At 41.8% G+C, this 27125-nt stretch overlaps 1 protein-coding gene across 1 annotated transcript in view; it reads right to left on the bottom strand.

Moving 5' to 3' along the window:
- Positions 1-27125, bottom strand: part of STX8 (syntaxin 8) — a 207277-nt gene that overhangs the window by 161694 nt on the left and 18458 nt on the right. The window contains exons 5-6 of the mRNA XM_072940631.1: positions 25996-26106; positions 5898-6022 (exon numbers count right to left, since the gene is read on the bottom strand). Of these exons, the coding sequence (XP_072796732.1) occupies positions 5898-6022; positions 25996-26106 (236 nt within the window). The remainder of the gene's footprint in view (positions 1-5897; positions 6023-25995; positions 26107-27125) is intronic.

Here is a 27125-nt window from a genome sequence, read left to right as displayed (position 1 = left end):
ATAAACAAACACAGATATTAGAAATAAATGGATGGACAAACATAAACCACATTGTCATCAAAAGAAAGCTAATTTCAAACAGAGCCGACCTCAAAGGAAGTAAACTTATCAAGGGTAAAGAGATGCATTGCATAATGATAAGTGGGTCAGTTCTCCAAGACGACAACAATCTCCGACAAGTATGTACCTAACAGGAGAGCCTCAGACTACATGAGGCAAAACAAACTGATGGAACTACAAGGAGAAATACGTAAGTCCACTGTCACAGCTGGAGACCTGGGCACCCCTCTATCCGAAATGGACAGATCCGGCAGGCACAGCTCAACTCAACACCATTATGATCGACCAGAAATAATGGACAACTATAGACTATTTTATCCAACAACAGCAGAATACACATATTTTTCAAGCACACAGGGACATTCACCAAGACAGACCACATTCTGAGCCATAAAACATACCTTAATAAATTTAAAAGAACAGAAATCATACGTCTGCTTTCAGAATACAATGGAATTGAATGAGAAATCAGTAACATAAAGACAGATGGAAAATCCCAAAATATTTAGAAGTATCTTGTTTACTATCTACATAACACATGATCAAAGAAGAAATCTCAAGAGGACTTAAAAAATATTCTGAACTAAATGAAAACGCAAGTTACCAAAATTTATGAGACATAGCAAAAGCAGTGCATAGAGGGGGAATTTATAGAATCAAATGCTTATATTAGAAAAGAACAAAGATCTAAGATCAATAGTCTAAGTTTCCACCTCAGGAAATTAGAAGAAGAGCAAATTAAGTCCAAAATAAGCAGAAGAAAAGAAATAATAAGAATTAGAGGAGAAATCAATGACACTGAAAACAGGAAATTAAAAGAGAAAACTCAATGAAACTAAAACTGGTTCTTTGAAAAGATCAATAAAACTGATGAGCCTCTAACCAGGCTAACTACCAAAAAAAAAAAAAAAAGAGAGAGAGAGAAAGGACACAAATGACTAGTATCAGAATGGAAAAGTGGGCATCCCTCAGATCTCATGGACATTAAAATGGTAATAAAGGGAATGTTATGAACAACTTTATGCCCACAAATTTGATAACTTTAGATAACCAATTCTTTAATGGACCAATTCCTTCAAAGACACAAGCTACCAAAATTCACACAAGACGGAACAGATAATCTGAGTAAGACTGTATTAAAGAAATTGAATTAGGAGCAACATGGATGGACCTAGAGATTATCATATTGAGGGAAGTAAGTCAGAAAGACAAAGCATATGATATCACTTACATGTGGAATCTAAAAAAAAAAAAAAGATACAAATTTTATTTACAAACCAAAAACAGACTCACAGACACAGAAAACAAACTATGGTTACCAGAGGGGAAAGAGCGGGGAGGGATAAATTAGGGGGTGGGCATTAACAGACACATTTTATGGGGCAGGGTATAGCTCCAGGGGTAGAACACATGCTTAGCATGCACAGCGTCCTGTGTTCAATCCCCAGTACTTCCTCCAAAACTAAATAAACCAACCCAATTACCTCCCCCTCAAAAAAGAATTTTAAAAAGATACACTAAACTTAAAAAAAAAAAAGACATTTTACTATATATAAAATAAACAGCAAAGATCTACTGTATAACACAGGGAACTATATTCAATTTCTTGTAATAACATATAACGGAAAAGAATCTGAAAAGGAGTAAATAAATATCTATACATATCTGAATCACTTTGATGTATACCTGAAACGAACACAACATTGTAAATCAATTATACTTCAATTAAAAATTTTTTAAAATTAAATATGTATTGATCTGTAAATAACTTGACAAATCATGAAGGTGGCTGGGTGCAGATTATTACTGATTGTTAGGATGGAGTGGTGACTTCCAAGGTCCTTACACACAAAACAAGGAACTAGAAGTCTAGCAAGGACTTTTTAGGTACAACACCAAAGGCATAATCCATGAAAGAAATAATTGATCAGCTGGATTTCATTAAAATTTAAAACTTCTGTTCCGTGAAAGACACTGTCAAGAAAATGAGAAAACATGCTATATAGACTTGCAAAAAATATATCTAATAAAGGAGTGTTATCTAAAACATACAAAAAAGTCTTAATGGACCAAAGATCTTAACAGACCTCACCAAAGAAGGCATACAGATGGCAAATAAGCATTTGAAAAGATGCTCCGTATCATATGCTATGAGAGAGATGCAAATTAAAACAGCAAGATACCACTACACATCTATTAGAGTAGCCAAAACCTGGAAACTGACATCAAATGCTGACAAGAACACAGAGCAACAGGAACCCTCATTCTTTGCTGGTAGGAATGCCTAATGGTACAGCCACTCTGGAAGATAGTTTGGTGATTTCTTACAAAACTAAACATATTCTTACCATACGATTCAGCAACTACACTCCTTGGTGTTTACCCAAAGAGTTGGAAACTTACATGCACAGAAAAACCTGCACACAAATGTTTACAGCAGCTTTTTCACAACTGCCAAAACACAGAAGCAACCAAGATGCCTTTCAGAAGGTGAATGGATAAACTTGGTACATCCAGATAATCGAAAATTCTTCAGTGCTAAAATGAAATGAACTAACAAGCCTTGAAAAAGCATGAAGGAAACTTAAATGCATATTACTAAGTGAAAGAACCCAATCTGAAAAGTCTACATACTGTATGATTCCAATCACTTGACACTCTGGAAAAAGCAAAACTATGGAGATGATAAAAAGATCAGAGATTGCCAAGAGTTGAGAGATGAGGAAGGGATAAACAGGCAGGGCACAGATTTTTAGGGAAGTGGAAATATTCTGTATAATACTCTAATGATGGATATATGTCATTATATATTTGTCCAAACCACAGAATGCACACCACCAAGAGTAAACCCTAAAATAAACTACGGACTTTATGTGATTATGATGTCAATGTAGGTTAATTAATCCTAACAAGTCTACCATTCTGGTGGGAGATGTTGATAATGGGGGAAGACTATGCATGTGTGGGGAAAGGGGTTATATGGGAACTCTCTGGACCTTCCCCTAAATTTTGCTGTTGACTTAAAACTGCTCTGAAAAATGAAATTGTTTTTTAAAAAGTAAAACTATCTTTATCCATAGATGGCATGACCATTTGTATAGAAAACCCTACAGATTCTACAAGAAAGCTGTTAATAAATTAGTGAATTTAGCAAGGCCACATGGTCCCAGATCAATATATGAAAACCAATTGTATTTTTATATAGTAGCCACAATCAGAAATAGAAATTTTTAAATGCTATTAATAAGAGAATTTAAAAATATGAAATACTTCGGAATGAATATGACAAAAGATGTAGAGACGCGCACAGAAGAAACTACAAAACATTGTTAAGAAAAATTAAAGATGATCTAAATAAATGGAGAGATATACCATATTCATGGATCAGAAGACTCAATATTGTTAAGATGTCAATTCTCCTCAAATTAATCTAAAGGTGCACTGTAATCTCAATCAAAATTCCAGGAGGCTTTTTTGTAGAAATTAAAAGCAGATTCCAAAATTCATATGGAGATGCAAAAGATCTAGAATGGCCAGTAACATTTTTGAAAAAGAACAAAGTTGGAAGACCTAGACTACCTGATATAAAGACTTACGGCAAAGGTACAACAATGGAGACAGTATGTCACTGATGTAAAGATAAAAAAAATGGACAAATGGAACTGAGGGGGAGACCAGAAGTAGGCCCACAACATATATGGTCAATGGATTTCTGACAATAGCAGAGTAAGTCAGTAGAGACTTACCCCTCACCGCCAAACGGTGTAGGAACAAACAGATATTCAAATGCAAAAAAAAAAAAAGATTTTTTTGAATTTCTATTTATACCTTGCTATATAAAAAACCAATTCAAAGTAGATCGTAGATCTAATGTAAAACCTAAAACTATAAAAGTTCTAGAAAAAATAAAGCAGAAAATCTTTGTGGGTTTAGGTAATCAAAGATCTCTAACTGGAGTTCATTAAAATTAAGGAGTTCTGCTCTTTAAAGGATATCGTTAAGAGAATGAAAAATACAAGCCATAGATGGGGAGGAAATATTTGTAAAACACATATATATATCTCTGAAAAATGACATATAAAAGGATTTACGTTTTAAAATTCTTGTAACTCAGTAATAAAAGACAAACAACTGAATTAAAAACAGACCAACAATTTGAATAAACACTTCATCAAAGAAGACATGCTGATGACAAATAAGTACATGCCCAGATTCACTGGTCATGAGGGAGATACATATTAAAACCACAATGAAATGCAACTACCCACCTGTCTAAAATTAACAAGACTTTCTATAATAAGCTTTGGTGAAGATCTGAAGCAATTAGAACACAGAAGTTCTTCCGGCGGTGATGTTAAAATTGTACAGTCACCTTTGAAACTAGTTTGCCAGTTTCTTTAGAAGTTAAACATGGTGGGAAGGATATAGCTCCGTGGTAGAGCACATGCTTAGCATGCACAAGGTCCTGGGTTCAATCCCCAGTGCCTCCATTAAATAAACCTAATTATCCTCCCCCGCCAATATGATACAGTGGAAAAAAAAAAAAAAGAAAGAAACAGAATTATATTAAAGAAAAAAAAAGTTAAATGTATAACTATTAGATGATGCAGTCATTCCACTGCTAAGTATTTACCTAAGAAAAATGAAAACGTATGACCATACAAAGACTTGCACATGAATGCTCACAGCAGTTCTATACATAATAGCAAAATATGCATCAACAGGTGAACGGATATACAGATTGTGGTCAATTTATACAAGGGATACTATAATGTAAGAGAAGGAAATACTGGCCCATGGAACACCATGGAAGAATATTTAAATAACTGCATTTAAATAACTACAGACTTCCTCCCCCTCCAAACTGCACCATCCCATTTATACAGAATTATAGAAAACAGAAACTAATTTATAGCAACAGAAAGCAGGTCAGCAGCTATCTGGGGATGTGGGAGAGACCACTGTAAGATTTACAAAGGGACGTGAAGAACACTGTTGGGAGTAATGGTTATGTTTATTATTATGATTGCAGTGAGGGTTTCACAGGCGTGTACGTACGTCAAAGCTCACTGAATCACACACTTGACATGTGTGCTACTTACGATGTCAACTATACCTCCACAAGGCTTTTTTAAAAAGCAGAATTAGAAAGAATAACGCCTGTAACACTGACATCAAAAAATGTCTATGGCACAAGTTTAAAAAAAAAATCTCGTGGAATTATCTGTATCATGATCCCACTTACATAAAATATATATATACTTATACTGAATGTACAGTAATGTATGTACATGCAGAGAAAAAAGCCTGAGAAAATATATATTATTAATCTGTTTATGGTTTGAGATTGGAGAAACAATACAGACAGATTTCCTTTTATATATCCTGATATTGTTTAAACTTTATGTAACAATCATGCATTACTTCCGAAATTAAAAATAGAAGAAATTAGCAGGTTTAAAAGCAAATGGGCAAGATGAACTTGAAGGTAAGAGCCAAACTGACTAATTCTACACAAGAGAAAGATGGAGGCTTTTCTTTGGAGAATGATTCCCAATCGTGGAGAAAAGTAAGGGGTCACATGCCTCGGAGTCACCGGGGTGATGGGACTCAGAGCTGCCGGCTCTCTCCCTCTCCCGGCAGAGAATCCCTACTTCCACGAGCGACCTCAATGGATAACAGCACCTGTCTGTCTTAGGCACCCTGAGGCACAAATCACCAAGAGCTCTAAAGGACTGCCAGGGTTCCCTCCCATTTTCAGTGGGTAGAAGGAACATGCAAGACTGTGGTCCTCTCTGACACGGTTTCTCAGCCCGCACTCTTGGTATATTCGGTACCTTGGATAATTTTCTGCTGCTGTTGCCGGATTTCATCAAAACCCAAGCCTCTGGTCTCCTCCGGCTCCTCGAAAAGCCAAGGGTTGGGGACTCCTCGCTTAGCCCCTCCAGTCATCAGGCTGGACCTAAGAACAAGATTAAATGCGTTACATAACTCAAAAAATACAGCTCTGCTGCAAATCATTCCCACAAGTGCGGAGGTGGCCGGCTTCGCAGGCTTTGAAAATTCAGTTCGACCACAATTTATCGCTTCCTTCGAGGATGCCAGCAGCTGCATTCAGTGCTGGAAGAGACGCAAGGATGCATAAGGCTGGCCCCCAGGAGAATTCCAGCCTGTCACAGGCTACGTGGCACCCAAGGCACAAATATTAATTCTCAGGAAGATGCAATGTTCTAACTACAGGTTACGGCATTGAAAAAAATGAGCATTTAATTTCTTATTAAAGGGTATGGCTGCTCGCAGATAGAAACCCATGCAGGGTTTCAAAACCAATTTTATGAATATAATGTAACATTTATAAGATAAATCCTGAAGTATCAATCTTAATCTTTACTCTCTTGCAACACACATGCCCCTTCTGCACCAGACACACTGGACTCCTTGCTGGCTGAGGGACAGGGGACACACATTCTCAGCCCCAGTCCTGTGATTACAGAACAAGTCTCATCTCGAGTATCTCCTCTCGGGTCTCCACCCGCCCACTTTCTGTCCAAGCTGCAGGGATCACCTTGAGGAAACCGTCTCAGATGTGAACAGTCACTCACTTTACAGCATGGTTCACAGGACTCATTTTAAAGTGACGGTAAGGACGATGGTGACATGACAGCAGCAGCAGCAGAAACAACACGACTTAACGGGCGGTCAGCAGCCCTACGTGCAAGCATGGCTCCAGGCGATTTACATGTATTCGCTCATGGTTCCATTTTTTTGGTAATTTTTGGAGAGCCCTTTTCACATTTCCCGTGTTGTCCAGAAATGGCCGCTACCCTACTGCTTAACCTTTTATAAAGATAACCCTCGTGTCTACTAGACAGAGGCAGGAACTGAAACCACCCTGGACTGGACCAGACTCTGCTCGCCAACATGGAGTGAGTAGCCGTGGGCAGAAGCCCAAATCCTGGCTCTTCCACCTACCAGCAACACACAGAGAGCAGTTTCTGCCACCGAGGGCTGCTGGGGGTTAAATAAAAGAATAATTTATTCAAAAAACACAACAAAATCCAGGCAGGGCACGTCCCCTATCTCCCCACCTCACCCTGATTTGGAAAATCACTGACTGTCAAATTTCTCTCTACCCATCGTTCCGGCTCCCTGTCTGCATTTAAGGCTTTTCCCTCTGGGAACTTCAGCTGCGAACTCCATTCCAAACCCGACACATCCAAAATCGAATTCACTGCTTTCACCCCGTAAGTGTTGCTTCTCCTCTCCTCTCTATTTCCGTTAGCAGCACCCGTTTCCCAAGTCGTCCAAACCTTTCTTCCGTGCTTCCTCCCCTCACCCCAACGACCCTTTGCCACGTCTCATCCATCGCCACGGCCTCCCTCAGAGGTGGTTCTCAAGCTCACGCCCCACTTCCATCCCCGCCGGTGCTGCCTCAGCTCAGAACCTCGTCATCTCTCGTGCAGAAGATGGTCCCTGCCTCTGACCGGGCCCCTTGTGCCCATTCAGATCATCTGATCCTCAGGGGCCAGAACTATCTTTCTAAAACAGACATCCCCCCTACTTTAAAACTTCTGACTCCCCAGAAGCTCTGGATCAAGCTGAAGCTTTCCAACATGGCCCCAGTGATCTCTGCAACGTCACCTCCCAGTACCCCCTTCCATACCCCACTCTTCCTTCAGCCCTACGGACAGCTCACCACTTCTCAGACAAAGGCACAAACTTTCACACTCTCATGTTTTTGTATGAGTCTGGAGGGTCCCCACCCCCACCCCTTTGTCCATCTGGCAAAATTCTCTTCATCCCCTAAGGCTCAAGTCAGATGTCACTTCTGCTGTTTAGTCTTTCCTGATTCCCATCCCCACCCCCCTTCCCTTGCATCAATCACTCCCTGGTGCTCCCAGGGCACTTTGTTCAAAACCTCCAATGTGGCATTGATCAAGCAGGGTTGTAGTTAGTTATTTACTCATCTGTCTCCCTTCCTAAGTTATGAGCCCTCTAAGGGAAGAGGCCACAGGACAGTCATGTTTATATCCCAAGCACCAGAAAAACAGTTCCTCGGAGTATGCTGGTGAGTAAGCCTTCAGTACGTGCTTCTGAAACAGAGCTAGGAAAACCACTGGGCTTTCGCAGCAAGAGAGACGAAATGAGCGGAGCATCTGATTTGTTTTTTCTTTATTTAAAAGGTGGAAGAAAACTTAATCAACTGCTACCTGCCTTCAAACAGTTTACAGCAAAGGCTGATGTTGTCAAGCAGGTGGAGAGAATCTTACTTGAAGGGGAATTCCCTCCCTAGAACGCCTTGCAGCTCAAGCCCGCTTTTGGAAAGACAATGAAGGAGTGTTTCTCCTTTGAAAAGTAAGCAAAAGGAAGGCAACGCTAAATACTAAATACTCTGCTAAAAGCTAAATATTCTGCTTCAGAGGTGAGGGTCAACTTGCAATGTTTTAAAAAAAATCATCATTTTATCCATATTCTTTCAAGATGGAACTTATCTAATAAATGGAACTTATCAAATAAATGCCATGTTACTAAACAGGTTGGATTTACCAAGATTTTTCCAAAAAGTTTCGGTCACTTCTGACAATATAAAAATATTTCATTTTCATTCCCCAAAACAAATGATGCACATTATTGAATTATAATACTGGGGAGAGGAAGATAATCCATGTTTTTCTGCTGACAAATGTGGCTGAAGCTGGTTAGAGTTAACCAGAGGGAAAGTGAACTGAATTCTTATCAACTGAATACAGAATTGAAAAAGCAACGAATTCCAAGAAGTAGCTTTTCTTAGCATTTTAAAAAGACGTCAAAGTGACTATGTAAAATGTTTGTTTTGTTGGAAAAAACATCCGTGTTTGAGTATTCACAGACCACAGAGAGGTTGGCAGTTAGGACTAGAGACATTTCTGGGGTGTCAGAGAACTGAATTGAGTCTGCAAAGCTTTGTAACTAGACTTGCCTGTAGATGTGAAAAGGCTGCCGTGGTATGAAAGAGTAATTCCTTCCTCAAAACTTTTTTGGGTAGTTTCTTTCCATGAATAAAAACATGCACAGAGGCTCAAACTTCAATCAGAAATAGTTTCTTTGACATAAATTCTTTAGAGGCAAAAATCTGGCAACAATATCCATCCAGACTGGATTACACTGGGGAGACGCCGCAGTCAGGGAGGTAGACCAGAAGGCTAGTGCGCTTCAGGCAGAAGGTGATGGGAGTCTGGGTGAGGGACGTGACGAGACAGAACAGTGAGGAAGGGCAAGTCAAAGGAAAGCTCCAGTGTTGGGGAACAGAATGGATATAGTGCACAAAGATTTCCAAACTGGGTGACTCGGAGAACTGACACAACTTTGGGAAATCTTTCATTTCCTTTCGGGATTTTCTCCAATTTCAACATAGCTCCCAATAACAAACCCAAGGTAAAACTGCTCCTTCAAGGTCACAATCTGTGGACCTACGGCTATTTCGTGCATATTTACAGACAGCTCACTTCTTTAAGTCTAGTACTCTGTCTAATCCTTTTTCTGTATTCCATCCACCTATTTGATCCATCCTTCCTGCAAATACTTACTGAGTGCCTTCTCTGTGACAGCCCTAATCCAGGGGCTTGGAAATCAACAAGAGACAAATATCTGAGCTCGGGGAGCTGGTACTCCAGGGACAAAAATGCCTAACACTGTGCCTTTTGCAAAGTAAATACTCAAAATAATTCTGTTGTTGCTGTTAAATTGAATCAATAGTCTTTATTGTGTTTCAGTCCAGAACACTAAGAACTCAAACAAGGAAAATCTCTTACATATCATCCAAGAAAAGTCTTGCCATAGCATCTTTAAAATCTACCACAATCAGGGGGGATGGTATAGCTCAGTGGTAGAGCACATGCCTAGCATGCACAAGGTCCTGGGTTCAATCCCCAGTATCTCCATTAAAAAAATTTAGTAAATAAATTAATAAACCTAATTATTTCCCTCCTTCGAAAAATAAATAAAACAAATAAATTTAAAAAAAATAAAATCTATCACAATCAAATAATTTTCAACCAATCTCATTTTTTCCCCTATTCATTGATGGCCAGATGTACCAACAAAAAGCTTTAGTGTTAAATTTAAAACTTAACAAAGCAGCTCACAGAAGAACAGAAATGCAGGGCGGAAAAGGCCATGAGAAGTCACTATTTTGGCCTCTGACCTGAATTTGGTAAATCTCTGTGTGCTATTCTTGAGTCAACCAGGCAATCTAAAATCAAGCAAATAAAGCCAAAAGGAACAATTCTTTACCTTAAGTGTGACTGTCATGGTGCCAGAAAAGTAGGAGGGCAGGAAGAGGTAATATACAAAAACCTAAAGATTCTAAGATGAGTTAGCCGCTCTGCCACGTTTATGGTGACTGAGCGCCATCTGCTGGCTAGCAATTAAAGTTCAACTACAAAAATAAACATCAAGCAATCCAATCATTACCGTTTACTGCAAGCAGCTCCTTACTTTATTACACAATGCAGTCTTCAAAACACGTTTAGAAACAGAAAGAGCGAAAGTCAACAAGATGCTTACATAATATGAGGGAGTTTCTGTTGTGCCTTTTGGACCATTTGCAGTAACAAATGCTCGACATCTCCTTTCACTTTGTTCTTCACAACTAAACACACTTAGATGACAAATCCAATGAGACCCCACCTGAGGCTGACAAATTGCATTTAGGCATCAGGCTTGCCCCGTGATTTCCATCTCTGTCTCAACTCCACTGTCTTCCCCTTTATTGTATTCATTTCCATTCTCGCTCATCATAAAATAAAGATAAGATGCATTAAGATATTCAGCTAATTGTGCAAATTAACACTGCTCTCTGGACATCTGATGCAAGTCTACTAAAATGAAATTATTGGCTGGCAGGGAAAATTAAACACCACAATGTTTAAGCTCTACAGTGTTAAAAATTCTATGGGAGCAGAATTTTATATTTGTCAACTGATGTACAAAAGTCCAAATTTGGCATTAAAAGACTGCTGAAGGGTGTCAATGAATAATGTACACACACTCAAGACGCACAAAGGCCAACAACCGCCCGTACAGTCATCATTTCCACCTCAGTAACCTTGCTTCTTACCAATTCATCAAATTCATATCTAAAAACTCAATGATATGGGCACCCATGCTTTTAACCATGGCGTCCTCTCCCTCTGAGGGCAGGGCCCAGGAATCTGTAGGCTCCCTTGGGTGATTTTTATGCAACCAGCTGGGAACCAAAATGCAGACTGGTATGGAAAACACAGGTCTAGAAAGTGGAAGGTTAAAGAAAGAGGGAAACCATGTGGGGGACAAATTCCACTCACTCCACAAGGGCGATCTCAAGTCTCACTTGCTGCAGGGTCTTCTCAACTTCCTCCACCTCCCACGGATCTCCCCGACCACTCACGGCCAGTGCCACAGAATTCGGCACTTACTTATAAGCCATCATGTACCGATCTCTCGTTGTTTTGGGCAGGATAAAAAGACACACCACTCCTGGACTCCCCTCTGCTACGATCAGTGACAGCAAGTGTTCTGGAACGTTTATAAGGCACTTTACAAAGGCATGGATATGCCCCTTCACATGTATTATCTCATCTGAACTTCACAATGCTTTTTTAATAGCTATATTCATTTGCTCAACAGCACTTTGGAACAAATACTTGATAAGCATCTACTTTGTTCTACATATTGTTCCAGGTGCTGGGAAGAGTGAGGGGACAGCAGAGAACGAGGCAGAATTCTCATTCCTGCACACACAGAATGTGTAAGCCAGGGAGAGAGGCAGTTACTAAACAACCAAGTATGCCACTGGATGTGGACACCCCTACATGTAGAAAATTATTTTCTAAGAAAGTGACTTTCTTCCTGAGAATATGGAAAATAAATACAAGTTTAAAGGAGGAAACTCACACTCCCCAAAGTCCTGAAGCCTAACCATCTAAGCCACTATTAATGTTTGTTCTAATATATATGCTGTATACACAATGTCTATAGAAAGATATGATAGAAGTGTACTACAAAATTAGGATCATATTCATCATAGCATTTTGAACATCACATCATTTTGAGGAGTCACGATTGTCTGCATTTTACAGAAAACGAAATGAAGTCAAAATTCAAACCCAGGTTTTCTAACCCTAAAGCCTTCGTTTCGTGCACGGAATTACCCGTGCAACGTTCGCACTCCTCGGCTGGACCGAATGGAAGTGGACAATGCCGTCGACGGGGTGTGAGGAACAGGAGGAGGGCAAAGGACTCAAAGCCCGTGAGGAAGAACTGATGAGGGTCCTCGAGGAACCAAAATTCAGAGGAACGCCTGAGAAACCCAACCCACGGCCAAGGAGGGGAAGACGCGCTCTGCTTCTTTTTCTGGCACTAATCCATCGCGGACACAGCGACAGTCTCACCTGCAAACCTAAAAAGTAACCCCTTCTCTGCCAACCTTGAAGATTATTATGAGGGTCAAAAAAAAAATAATGTCTTTGAAAAGTACTTGGTAAACAGAGAAGAGGGGGAGGAACAGAAAATCTTCTCTTTTTCATCAGCCAGAAAATATTTTTTCCAGTTTCTTTACAATTTTTACTTCTAAAAAGCACAAGGTGGAAAGTATTACAGAGGTCTTAAAAAAATCAACTAACTTACAATACACTGTGTATCGGTAACCCCTCTTTCTTCCAGGCTTATTCACGGCCTGGATTTTTTTTTCCCTTTTTCAATTCCCAAAGGGGCTGTATAACTTAAAACGAATGCATGCAGAAATCTGTTTATTTTCTCCATCAAAAGTCACAACTACCCCAGGAGCCAAGGACTGCAATTCAAAACAAGATACCACTTTTCACCCATCACATCAGCAAAACCCAACCAGTTCTGCGACACCCACTGACAGCTACGCGGCAGGGCAGTCAGCTCTCCCGTACGTTGGCAGAGGAAACGTCAAGCGCTCCAACTCCGTGAAACAGACACGGCCGGAGCTGTTACACTTTGAACACCCGTGCTTTTGCCCCAGTAACCCCACTTAGGGGACTATGTCCTATAGAAATTGAAGCCACTTTCTTTATGGATATTTACCGCAGCCTTGTTTGTAATGGCAGAAAACTAAACATCCCCATATCCATCAAGCGGGCGGTGGATGGAAAAATAACCACCTATTTATAGTGTGGAATAACATAGCTATAGAAAAGAATTTAGTTAGATCTATTGATTTGGAGGGATGCCCACGTATAAGATGTAGAAAAGTAAATTACAGAGTCATCTGTATAGTAAAATCCTGTTTTCATTAAAAAAAAAAAGGAAAGGAAACCTCATCTCTGTGTAACTGTATTTGTAAATATTTGTGTGAGCACAGACAAATGCGGGCAAGTTAACCCGGGTTGCTTCAGGAGAACGGGACTGGAGGGAAAGAAAGGGGGAGACGGTATTAACTTGGGGTTATACCACAGGATGGCCTGACTTGTTCTAATGAGCAGGCACCTTGTTGATAACTTGTTTTAAATCCCATGAAAGATGAGTCTTTTCCCCAGGGAGGGAGGGGTGTGGAATTAGTGGAGGGCAGACAGTACAGCAGCAAAGACCCACAAATGCAAAGACAACTTATGTGGAGACGATTAGAGGCACTAAAAACATTTCCCTTCTTCCAAAGTTAAACATGGGAAGGAAAATCCAAAGGAAAGAAAGGCCGAAATCAAAAAAGAATAAAATAATGCCATTTGCAGCAACGTGGATGGCCCTGGAGATCGTCATTCTAAGTGAAGTAAGCCAGAAAGAGAAAGAAATGAAAAAGAAGATGAAAAGGAATATACGTAGGTGTATGGATGACTGAAACATTATGCTGTACACCAGAAATTGACACATTGTAAACCGACTCTACATCAATTTAAAAAAATAAAGAAGAAAAGAAATGCCAAAATCAAACATCTTTTTCCAGGGGAAAAGAGCAATGGAAGAGAAAAACGTGACAGAAAAAGGCAAGGAAGGAAGACGAAAGGAGGAGAAAGAAACAAGAATACACAGCTTGCGGGTGGGGCAAAGGTCTATGGAGAGGCACCAAGGAGGTTTACAATGACAGGCAGGTTCGCAGGGACCCGGAGGGAGGGGGCGAAGAGTAAAGAGAGGAACGGACAGAGAGCGACTCCTCTTCCGGGGTTGGGCAGTGCAAGCTATCTCAACATTCTCTCCTCACTCTCGGGGGAGAAAAACCCTAACCTGTCAAAATCTGGACATTGAGAAGGTCTGAGGAAGTCTCCCCTTCTGCTGGCTTATATCTCCACCTGGTGGTCTGTTCGGGACATAGCCGTGTGCGTGTGTGCACATACATGTACACATACATGTACATGTGGATGCATGGATATGTCTAAGTGCATACACATATGTATACTTAAGTACACATGGTTATATGCAGATACATATGTTACATACATATGTAATATATATACATTACTTGCTGTACTTACACACTGCACATATATACAAGTATACATGTGTATGTATGTACACGTGAGTATTATGTAAAAATATATGTGTGTACTTACATATTTTTAGAACTTTTTTAAAAATTTCTATTTTTTTTCAGGGGGGACGTAATTAGGTTTATTGTTTTAATGGAGGTACTCGGGATGGAACCCAGGACCTTGTGTCTGCTAAGCATGCGCCTTGCCACTGAGCTATACCCACCCCCCCTATTTTTAAATTCAAGTAGAACATATAAAGAAAAAAAATCAGTGTACAGCTCAAAGATAATTCACAAAGTGAACAACCTCAGTTAATCACTACCCAGGGCAAGAAACGGAGCGTCAGCAGAGCCCCAGGACCTCCCGTGCCCCCCTTCAAGTCACCACTCCCCTCAGGGAATCACTTTCGTGATTTGCACCACCATCTATAAAGGTTTGCCTTCTCAGAAATGGAATCGTGTACTCTGTACACTTCTGTCTGGCTTATTTCGCTCACTGTTATGCTTGTGAGCTGCACTGACACTGTGTGGTGTGTGGCTGTGGCTGGTTCCCTCTCATCAGCTGTGTAATATCACTGTATAAACGTGCCACTGTGTATTTACCCACTGCAATGCTGACGCTCCGCGGGGCGTTTCTGGGTGGGACTATTTAGAAGGATGCTCCAGACAGTCTTACACACGTCTTTTGTCCAGTTCAGTTTCAGGAGACACAGTCAAACAGGTTCCCAGACTGGGTGTACAGCTGAGCACTCCACGTGGCTCCACACCCTAGCAGCTCCTGACACGTCTGCCGTTTTAATTCCAGCCATTCTGGCAGGGGTAACGGTACGACTTCATGGTTTTAGTTCGCAATTTCCTGATGACTAATGAAGCTGAACACCATTTCAACAGCCACTGGATATGCTCTCTTGTGAAGCACAACCTCAAGTCATCTGCCTATTGCTTTCTAAGGAATTGTCTGCCTTTTTCTTGATTTATGGGGGCTCTTTATATATTCCGGATACAACTTACTTGTCAGATACATTCACTGCAAATACAGATTCACTCTCTCTGCAGTATCTTCTGATACACAGAATTTCTTATTTTAATGAAATCCAGCTTACCATGTGTTTCCTTCACATTGGCCTTTTTGTGTCCTGTTTACAAAGTACCTGCCTATCCCAAGGTCATGAAGACACCTTCCTATGTTTTCCTCTTGAAAGCCGCCTTCCTTTACATTTCACATTTAGGTCTGCGGTCCTTCTGGAACGGATTTTCGTGGAGGGTTGACAGCAGAGGCTAAGATTTGTTTTTTTCCACTTGGGCATTCAGCTGACCTAACGCTATTTATTAAAAAGATCATCTTTTCTCCACTGCACTGCAGTGTCACCTTTGTCATAAGTCAAGTGACAACACGTTTGGGGAACTGTATCGGAGCTCTATCTTGTTCTACTGGTTTATCTGCCTGTCCTTGCCCAACACCACACTGCAGCTTTATGGTAAGTCCTGATAACCAATCACGTGAGGGTTCAAACCTTTTGTTCTTCAAAACTGCCTTGGCTCTTTGAATCACAGTACAACCCACAGAATCAGCTTAAGTGACAAACAAAAACAAAACCAGCCAGGGAATCTAAATGGGTTTGCTCTGATCGACAGACCAATTTTGAGAGAACTGACATCTTTACAGTATTGAGTCTCTGTAATCTGTGAACGTGGTCATACCCCTATTAGGTTTTCCTTTAATTCTCTAAATAACTTTTTACAGTTTGAGTGTAGAGGTTTCGCACTTCCTTCGTTTGACTCATTCCTACATACCCCATTTTTAAGATGCTATTACAATAGTATCTTTTAAAATACTTTTTCATTTGATATTTCTTTGTTGTCCAGCATTCAAGGCCTTCCGAGAAGAGAAACCACCAGGTTGCTGCCACTGTAGTAGCATCTTTATCTGTCTGTGGGCAGACTGCGCTTTTTTTACATCCACACGGTAATAACTGGGTACCCTCACTGACTTGTGCAATGACACGGGACTGCAACGACTCGTATTTACTTAGATCTCAAGGTTTCCGATGTCACTTGCTTGATCAGTCATCCAAACAGATAATCCTTCTTTACCATTAGCATCTATTTGGAAGTCAGGCTGCTAACAGAGCTTCCTTTGCTAGTCTATGGAGAAAAAAAATCTGGACTAAGTGACTACAGAGATCCCTTCAAGTGATAATCATCTCATGAGTAGGTAAGCGAAAAACTTCTAAGAGCTACTTTGTCAAGTGTGAGACAGTTTCAAGATATTTAAGAGGACTGGTTTAAACACTCTACTTCAGAATCTCCAAGACATACTGTTACGCAAGAATGATGACGCACAGTAAAGAGGGCATATGACACTCTAATGCACGTTAAAAATTGAAAGGGTGACAGAGAGACTGGAGATGTGTGTGTCTCTCTCTACAAGGATACATAAACCGCCAACAGTGGCTGCCTCTGGGAGGAAAGGGGAACCTGCCTGCCAGTGGGAGGGCGCTCCCATTTTCATCGATTCCTCTCTTGCACAGCTGGGTGTTTATGTCGTGATACATCCCTTTAAAATTAAATTTAGACTCTAACTTTTTTTTTTGAAAGCCAAGTATTCTATTCGTTCCCCCAAACCAGTGGGATGTCCCCAAGTGTCAACGTCTTAGCCTAACACTGTCAAACTGTCTCTTCCAGAAAAGAAGCCATAAAGACTCCGAGACAAAATGTCTCACCTGTCATATGACATACCCAGCTTTTCTCCCCAAGGAAACACGGTCACCATACACTCTGCATGGCTAGTATCAGACCAGTAATTAACACAGAGGGGAAAAAATGTGCCAAGGCAACATACATTCCAGATTTCCCAGGTCAGTCCATGTTTCAAATATTCCCTCCTGTCATGCTAAGTATCAGTCCAGGCATCAAATTAACCGACCCTATTTCTCCAGAACATGGAGACAAAGTCGGAAGCTATTACCTCCCAAAATGGAATTAAACAATAATTAACATAAAATGCAGATCATCTGTCTGCAGAAGAAACCAGTTGTATGAAACTATATAAACTTGTTGCTATTAAAACTGGGTTGTACTTCAAAATCACCTCCTAAACCTCTTCAGGAAGACAGGCAGGTGTCAATACCCCAGCTTCCTTACCAAAGCAACTAGAGACGTAAAGCCATTAACTAACTTCCACTTGAACTTTAATAAAATAACCCAGAAGGTCAGAGAGCTACCTACCGCTTCTCTGGGATTTCAAGAATTGAGTGAGGTCAGAGTGTGAAGAACCTTGAGTCTCTGATGCCAGAAGAAGCTTCAAGATGAAGAGACTTGGGATTGCTAAGGGGACGCAGAGAAGGGCTGATGCACCCGTCCTGCCCAACACTGACACCTTCTTCTCCCTTGTTGTTAGAACTCAATTTTGTTCAAGGCTCCACTGCTCAGGGAACAGAGGCCCACCCTCAGTTTCAGTTCAGGGATGTGTCTATCCTGAATAAACCAAGCCGACCATGGCAACTCCACTTCCCTACGGTTTCTGGCACGTGATACAACCCTAGCCTATTTCTATTTTGAGCCAAATTCTACTGTGAAGCATCTAGGAGGTGTTTCTTCCCTCTTAGAAAACAAGTAACTGGAAAAGACAAGAGTATCAATAGCAAAACTACTAAAAACAATCAGAATTAAGGAAACGCTCACATACAATAGCAGACAGCAGATCAGCTTTCACATAAACAATAATCAAAAAGCATGATGAAGTGAAAAACTGAATTTAAAACCACCACCGAAACCATAAAATACCTCAAAATGGAACCAGAAATGTGTATTTGAAGAAAACATTCTGAACGGCCTGAAAGATGGCTTGGACAAACGGAAAAAGTCCCACGTTCTTCGACAGGAAAATTCAACATTTTAAAGGATTTTAAGATTTTATGTAACCCCAATTTAAAACACACAATTATTTCTCCCTTTTTTAGAATTAGATTATGTGATTTTAGAGTTCGTTTTTTAAAAAAGCAAAATTGTTAAAAAAAAAAAAAGTATGACAGAAGACTAGCCAGCTAGCCCTATGATGTACTGAAACTTGTAATAAAGCCTCAAAATTAATGGTCACAGCACACGAGTAGACAGCCCAATGGAATGCATTACAAAGTCCAGAAACAGATCCATATACATGTGGGAATGTATATGATAAATCTCAACATCTCAAACTTTGTGAAAAGATAAATGACTCAGTTAAAAAAAAAAAAGTAGTCAGTCACAAAAACAGTCAAGCAGGAAAAAACCAGGATTCATACTCTTCACTAAATTCCCAATGGATCAAATATTTAATATTAAAAATTTAATATTAAAACTATCTTCATATACCAGACTGGAATAGGATATAAAAGTATTACTAACACTCTCTTTGGGGAAGATTATATGGAAATAGGCATTCACATAAATTGCAAGCACAAGTCTCAACTGGTTCTATGAAAATCATAAATGCATATACCCTTTGACCCAGCCATCCTTCTTCTAAGAACCTATCTAGAGAGGGACTTTCACATATACAAAATCACTTATGTGTAAGGTTAAACACCACCATATTTCTCCAATAGGAAAAATATATGCATTAAATATATATATACACGCACATGTAATAGAGTGGAAACAATACACACATTAATAGGAGACTACTTAAATTATGGTAGTGCATACAACGAAATAGTACAAGGCTATAAAAGCTAATGACAAAACCTTACGTGCTGATTTGGGAAGATCTCCAAGATATTTAATCAGATGACAAGAGAATGTCGTAGAATGATTTGTGTAATATGCTACCATTTGTGTAAAAGATGGAAAGAAATAAGAAGATATATTCCTCTTTGCTGGCATATATATGAGAGAATCTTTGAACAATAGGCCAAAAATTGTTAACATCGATATTCGTGTTGAGGAGTGGGGGACACAGAGGGAGGGAGGCTTTTTACTCAACACTGTTAAATGCTTTTAAAATGTCTCAGCCATGTGAATGTATTACTTCTGCAAAACACACCCTCCTTCCTCCCCTGATGCTGCTTGGAGTGTATCTGGGCACTTTCTACAGGTATCCTCGACCACAAGGAGCTGGTCTGAAGACAAAGGCAAAACAAAGACACGGCAATATCCTGGATCTGTGACATCGCTGGCTGTAGAATTAACCATTCTTCTCAATTCCCTAGCTTACTACGTGGAGGTATTCTTCCTTCTTTCAGCAGTTTCAAGTAGGGTTACCTGCTGCCCCAGCTCAGGGCACCAGGACTGCTATAGCGCACGAGCTAGACCAGGCGCCTCTTGGTGAGAGTGAGAATAGACACTGCCTTCTTATCTAGACTTTTTAGTTGCTTTACGTGGCCCTCCCTCCTCTGACTGCTGCAGACACAACCTCTCCTCGCCTGCATTGTATGTACTCATTTGCACTTCACGTTTCCATCATGAATTCATTTGTTTGTTTGTTTCCCCTGCCTGCCTGAACTCTTTGAGAATGTGCATAATAAATGGTGAACAACCCCCACTAGGGTCACCTCTCAACCCACCTCAGGTACCTCTATTAACTTCTGATTCTAATCTCTGCTGATTAGGAAAGTAGGCCGACTGCATGCCAAAGTTACTTATCTTTCCATCAAACCACCCAAAGTAATCAGGGAGGCAGAGACAGAGCTACGTGCTGCACCACGTCCCGCTTCATCTTCCTCTTTGGGAGCACGGACAAAGACTACATTTCCCAGCCTCCCCTGCAGTTAGGATGGAGCCACGTGACTGGTTACGGCCAACAGGCTGTTCTGTCAAACTTCTGGGCAACAGCATATAAAAGCGGTGCGAGATCTCCACACTCCCTCTCCTCTCCTGTTATCGTGAACACAGAGGGCTTGTGTCAGGACAGCACAGCCGTAAGATGGGAAAGTCTGAATCGCTGCTTGCAGGGAGCTCTCCCAGAGAACCACCAGACTTTACAGGAGACAGGCCAAAAGGAAAGCTTTCACATGGTAACCCGAGGGTCCCAGGTTTGTTTAGTTACCAGAACCCAGCATATCACATTCCGACTCAGTCAATCTTTCCATCAACAAAAATTTATGAGTGCCTGCTGTAGCCCAAACTTTGCTAGGTGTTTCTAAAAGATACAGAAAAAAACTTCAAAGTTTTCATTCAGTGAGCAAACATCTGAGTTGTGATCCCTGCCCTCCAGGCATTTAAATTTTAGATGAAGAAACAAAATATACACTTGCAAAATAATTAAGCATTAAACTACATGGCCTCCTTAGCTAAATCAGCTCCCCACTGATATTCTCTGGAAGCACAATATGTTTTTCTACTCAACTGATTCGTGTGAATCTTTAATTCCTGCCTGTCTCACTCGCTGAACTATAAAGAGCTCAAATGCAAAAACTAGATGTTTTTTGTTGTTGTGGGGTTGCTGCCACCACATTCCCATTACCAGGGCTTGGCACACAGTAGGCACTCAAAAGAAAGAAGGTTTCTATTTACCACATCTTTGATTTCTTAACAATTTTTCATTAAATTATCTGAGAAATTTAATATTCTTTAGCTGAACTTAATGCCACTTTGGTTAAACTATTGTTGGGCTCACTGAAACAGGAAAGGGTATCTTTACTGAGTTCAGCACATCCTTTACATGTCATATGACCTAAAAGCAAGTCTATTTCTGGGACATACATAAAAAGGATAAATAATTATGGCTTCTCTGTTGTCCCACATGAGCAGGCTAATGATGCAGGTGTGTATTCCTTAGCAATTTCCCACTTCTGAAACAGCAGGCTGGCCATGTGTCAATAACTTAAAGCAACATAAATAATAATAATTATTTAGGAAATATAATACATATAATATAATAAATATTTAGGTAATATAAAAATAACAATTTTTTTTGGAAATCTCAGTACTATCAGATAGAAATCATTCTTATAAACCAAGGTTTAAATTGAAAGAAAACATTCAATGATCTACAGTGGTACAGGAGGAATACTATGAATATTTAATGCAAATTTTCCTTTTACCTACCCTGGCTATCAATACAGTGATATGAAATATAAGTTGGAAGTATCACTTTTTTTTAAGCAGCTCAAAGAAAAAGTAAATATCTGAAATTAAATGTAAACTTCCCACTCTAAAAAAAGTGACATTTCATTATTATCTTTTAGTCTTTTGATTTTAGCAATTGTTCTGCTTGTTAATGTACCATTCCTGACACATAACTCCCATCTCAACCTCTAAATAACTTCCTATTTCCTGTAATCCTCAATATAGTTGGTGGTGTGAAGATTAAAGCTTAGCCAATTAGCCACCCACTACAGCCGAGTTAATCACATAATCTTTGAGATGGTCACAGAGCAGTGGAGTATGCAATGATTTTTTTTTTCCTTCTTTGCAGACAAAGATTTAACTAATTGTGAGACTCAGCAATGCTCTCAAATATAAAGGGCAGTCAGGTTTTAAATCAGAAGCTGTGTCACTGCTTTCGAAGTTACGGCTTATCTTCTTCCAAGAGACGTCGTTACACAGAGACTTCTTTAACAAGTTTCCAAATGCCCTCAATTAGTCAACCATTGCTTATTTAGACCAAAGTCTCACATCAAGGCTTACTGCTTTAGAATAATGATCAGTAATCCGTAAGGTAAAACTCAGATTCTGTCACATGACAGTTACACATTCAATTACGTGGTGGCTACACTCATGTCTGTTTAAAGGAAATGCTAATCCAAACCGAAGTCTGACAATACTCTAGTCTCCCTAATAAGGCCACATATGAGGAGGAAGAGAAAAGAGGAGGAAAGGGAGGGGTGGAAGGACTCCAGGGAGTGAGGGATGGGGGAGAGAAAGCCAAGACTTGGGGTGAGAGAGGAGGCAGAGCTCACAGAGGCAATGCGAGAGGAAGAGGGAGGGACCCAGGAGGACAGAGAGGCCCGACAAGGTCCCAGGGGGTCCTGGTTGGGTCAACTGATCCTGCAGTATTGCTGCCAGTTAACGCAGGGCTTCAAAATACTGATTAGCAGATTAACCCCCATTCCCCAACAGGTGATGTGTGGTGACAGTCTGGCATTGATGACAAAAGTGCCTGGGAGAGCAGGTCTGTAACCTTTTAAAGTTCTGCGAAGGCTTTCTGGCCAACATGTCTCTGTAGGCTGTGGAACTACAGGAAAGATGTGCCACCCCTACCCGGCCACTGTGCCCCGAGTGACAAGGTAACCTACATTGACATCAAGAGTTACAGAAGCAAACAAAAAGCACTGGAGGACTCCAGAGACTAAAGAAGCAAACAAATCTGCTGGAGGAGCCCAGAACTAGAACTGACCGATAGGAGGACTGAAGAAATCTCTGAATCGCTGGAGACATCAGAGAAACTGATGGCAGGGGAAGGAATGAGGTTTCTCCAAAGACAGAGCTGCAAGGTCGCTGATAGGTGCATCAGAAGTGACTGGGCAGCCTGCCCATCAAAAGGCAGGAGGGCCAGGTCGCACTGTGAACTCAAACTAGTCATGTCTAACCACTGAATTCAGAGCCTCAGAAGCCTAGGTCCGTGCACAGCAATTACTAGGGTATGGGAAGTCAGGGATGGAGGGGGAGGCCTCAAGTGTGGGGATTAGCTGTTAAAAAGGGGGGCGGGGCAAAAAATAACCCAAAAAAGGGCAAAAGGCCTGGCCGCTTACCTGCATTATTTCAGACCCTCAGGACTTCAGCTTTCCCTGCTTCACCATCTCTCTGGCCCCAGCCACCCCAATCATTCACCAGCAAGTAACACCTGAGGCCCACCACGGGGCTCAGCCTTAAATTAAACACAGGAGCAGTAGGCGGCGTTCTAGTGATGGGGCTCAGCAGGCCTCCATCCAAAACACCTCTGCCGCTACTCTGCCCAATTCCCTAAGATTCTCCCACCACTGACTGCTCTGGGCTCCAGCAGGCTTCCGCTAAAACACCTCCAGAAGATAAGTCACTGCCAGCCACGGTGCCACTGCTGGACTGAACGTGCCACTGGTTACCATTTGGACAACAAGCAGCAAGGTGGTCACTGAGGAAAGGGACACAGAATGAGCCTAGGGAAGCGAGCACGGGAGGGCAGAGGACCAGGTGCAGAATATGGGTCCCCCTTGGGCACTCGGGGGAGGGCCAGGGGTCTCCAGGCAACCTGAGCTCCCTCCCTGCCTAAACAACATCTTGTATTCGTAAAGGCTCTAGAGTTTACAAAGCACAAAACCACCACCTCACTTAGTCCAAACAATGAAAAAGAGGCAGAACACATACCCCATTTTAAGGTCAGTGATTTCTGAAGCCCTGAGGACCGGGAAGCAGCAGGGCGGAGTCCTAGCTCCTGGTCCCGCTCTTCCTGTGGTGCAGCAGTTAAGACTTCACATCTGAAGACGCACAGAGCTAGAGGAAATCCAAACTCTGGGACTGATGAGCCTTAGAATCTCCAGCAGGTTACCTAACCCCTCCGAGCCTAAGTTTCTCTTCTGCAAGGTGGGACGTTACCAAGATCTCCTGCGCGCAGGCGCGTGAGCTTCGCATAGCGCCGGGCACCCAGAAAACACGGGGCAGATGGAAGCTATTAGCGCTCATCACTCGGACCCCGTGACAGAGCAGTGGTTCTAACCCTACCACCTGGGAGACCCACCCCAGCAGTGCCCCCCAGGCCTCTCCCAGTTTACTCGTTCAGACTCTGCAATATATGGTCTGGGAACTTGTATTTTCCTTCTCTCTCTCTCTCTCTCTTTTTTTTTAATTAAAAGCCTCTTGGGTGACTCCGACGCAGCCTGCCACAATTAAGAACAAGAGCTTGAAAGCAGTGTTTCTCAAGCTCTAAGGTGCATTCAAATCACCTGAGGGTCTTGTTAAAATGAGAATTCGATTCCGTAGGGTGGGGATGGGGTCCGATCTGCATTTCTAACCGGCTCCCAGGTGGAGTGGACCCTGCACATGTACAGGTCATGCTTTAAACAGCAAAGAAACACATCGTCACAGGAGAGAAGAGGGGTGACAAGAAGAAGAAAAAAAAAGGACAGGGTGACAAGCGAGAGGAACCAAAAAAGCAACAAAACCCCCTACAAAGACTTAATCCAGAAGTTGGCCCCTTCGACATCATTAAATGACAATGGAGAGAAGCAGAATGGACACAGTGACGGTCACTACCCATCAGAACGGCCACCTCCACCCGGAAAGAGTAGGCGGATTTCCATGTTTTCTCCTCCGACCGTGCGCTCTCTCCGCGGCCCCTACTCCCCAGCAGAACTTGCTCTCCCCCTGAGGATGCCTTTATTTCATTTCTGGGCTTCAACGTAAGGCCCCTCCCTGACCCACGAAACTCTCTCCTCACCTTGGCTCCCCTGCTCACCTGTTCATTTCCTCCAGCCCTTGGGTCGCCGCCTTCACCCCCGACTTCACTCCTGCATCCGCCAGAGAAGAGGCGGGCACCACGCGGATGGGCCACCGGCTTCCGCGTCCACTTACAAACCCTGCGCGGACACAGCTCCTCCCTCACGGACTCCTTGCTTTCATTTCCCCATAGAAACAACTTAAGCCTTCATCTAGCTTCCTGAATTTCACCCTTTCTACAAACCTTGGGTCACAGGCTCCCGAGAAGACTGGGACCAACAGGAACCTGCAGCACCCTCTCCGGCCGCCGTAACGCAGGGGTCCAATACTGGCTGCGCAGAACCACCTGGGAGCCCTCTAGGACCGCCCCCGCAACCCCGCCCCCGCAACCCCGCCCCCGGGTTTAATTATCTGAGGCAGAGCCTGGGTCAAAAACCATCGCCCTTGGGAAGCCCTTTCATTCCCAACCAAGAGCTAAGCAGGAACAAGCTGCCCCTCCACGGTGAAGGCAGGGTTTAGCCAGATCTCCTCTGTGATGGTTCCCACAATGAGGTTAAGAGAGTTCCAGAGGCAGAGGGGGAGGCCAATTCTAAATATGCCACAATTTACAGTTCATTAACCTCAGCTTGGAAAGCTGGACCACTTCTCTGGGTCTTCGACAGAGCCAGGGCCACAGCAGCTGCCAGTTCTGTAAAGTGGGAACCCCTCCTTGGCAAAGAACAAGGAAAAGAAACCCACCGCCCTCCTCCTCTAATTCCATGAGCCATGGATTGCAGTCTTCAGGACACATTTTTATAACAAGCCCATTAAAAAAAAATCATTTTCTAACACAGATAAGTACATGACTTCAGGAGTTTAAAAGGCAGCGAGCACAGCAGAAAGCTCAACCAAAGGATGAAAAGACATTTTCTGACTTCGTATCTGTTCCACCTGAACGGTCTTCCTGGAAGATGGGATTCAGCTGAACGTACCTGGTTTATTAAATCTAGAAATGTAATGAAAACTAAACTGAACAGAAAGTGAGAGTCAAACGCTATAAATGAACAGGCTATAGTATACTAGTTCAAGAAAGTAAGCCATTTGGGAAACAGCTATCATCTCTGCAAACAAATCTTCACCCACCACCCTAATCCCTGGAAGTGAAAACGCCATACCTGATGAGCTCTGGCTCTGCACCCTCGTTCTTAAAGGATGCCAGAAGTAGTCTCTCGCGAGTTACAAGGTCATCCAATAGGTTCTGTCTTCGGTCTCCTTCGAGCTGTGTTCTGCAGGCATCTCGTTAAGGTCCAACAGTGGGTGAATTACCTCATTTGACCTATTTCGTCATTAAGTGAGCTCTCCAAGTGACTGGTGACCATTACAGACTCTAGTCAATCCTACCCGGAAGGGACCTGAGCCAGCCTCTTCCTTCTCCTGCTCTAACCTCAGGTCTCACGGATCCTTCGAGGACCTGGACAGAACCATTGCAGAGGGACTTACCACTGACACAGATCTACCGCACGAGATCTTTCATTGATTGAGAAATACAGTTGGTAAATACGATTTCCCCCCCAGTGACCAACCCTGAAATGTTCTTCCTCTAAACAGGGCAGTGTGACTCAGGGATTCCTTTGGTTTTGAGTTGTAGGTCGCAGTGGTCAAGGGTGTTTTCCTAGACACTAATACCCTAAGATACTCTGTTAAAAAAGGAAAAAAGGGGGAAAACAAGTTTTCTATGTTGCCCTTTCTTCCACAATACAACCTACTAACACATCTGGAATATATTTTGCAAAATGCTGCTTCATGCAACAGATTTGCTCTAAAACTTATCATCAACTATTCAATACACTGCATGATCTTTAGTTCTAGCAAAATTACAAAGAAACCATCATATTTTAATGTGTTTATCTACTAACTGGGCTAGACCAGGAGTCCAAAGGCCTACTAGTCCTTGTCTGGCCATCCTCTCTGGTCTTGAACCAGTTACTTCTTTCTGAATCTCTGTTCTTTAGATGGAGCACCAGATCATCTCTCATACCTTTCCCAGCACAATTCATGGCCACAATTTTCCTGGTTCCAGTAAGAGAGTGAGACTACTGCTTTGGAAGTATAGATACTCTTCCTTTTAAGAGGAATATTAAACACTGCATTTAGACCCAAAAAGTTTCTGAGAAATTGGCAGAATCAAGTAGTTTCCCTGGGTGGGAAAACCACGGCCCAGTGAATCTAGTTTTGTTGATCATTTTGAATAGAAAGAGCTGGCAAGCTAGCAAAAAAAGCAAATAAAACCTTTAAAAATTTTTCC

The sequence above is a fragment of the Vicugna pacos genome, chromosome 16 (genome assembly GCF_048564905.1).
Source record: "Vicugna pacos chromosome 16, VicPac4, whole genome shotgun sequence".
In the NCBI taxonomy this organism is placed as follows: domain Eukaryota; kingdom Metazoa; phylum Chordata; class Mammalia; order Artiodactyla; family Camelidae; genus Vicugna; species Vicugna pacos.
This window is presented reverse-complemented; position numbering and strand designations above follow the sequence as displayed.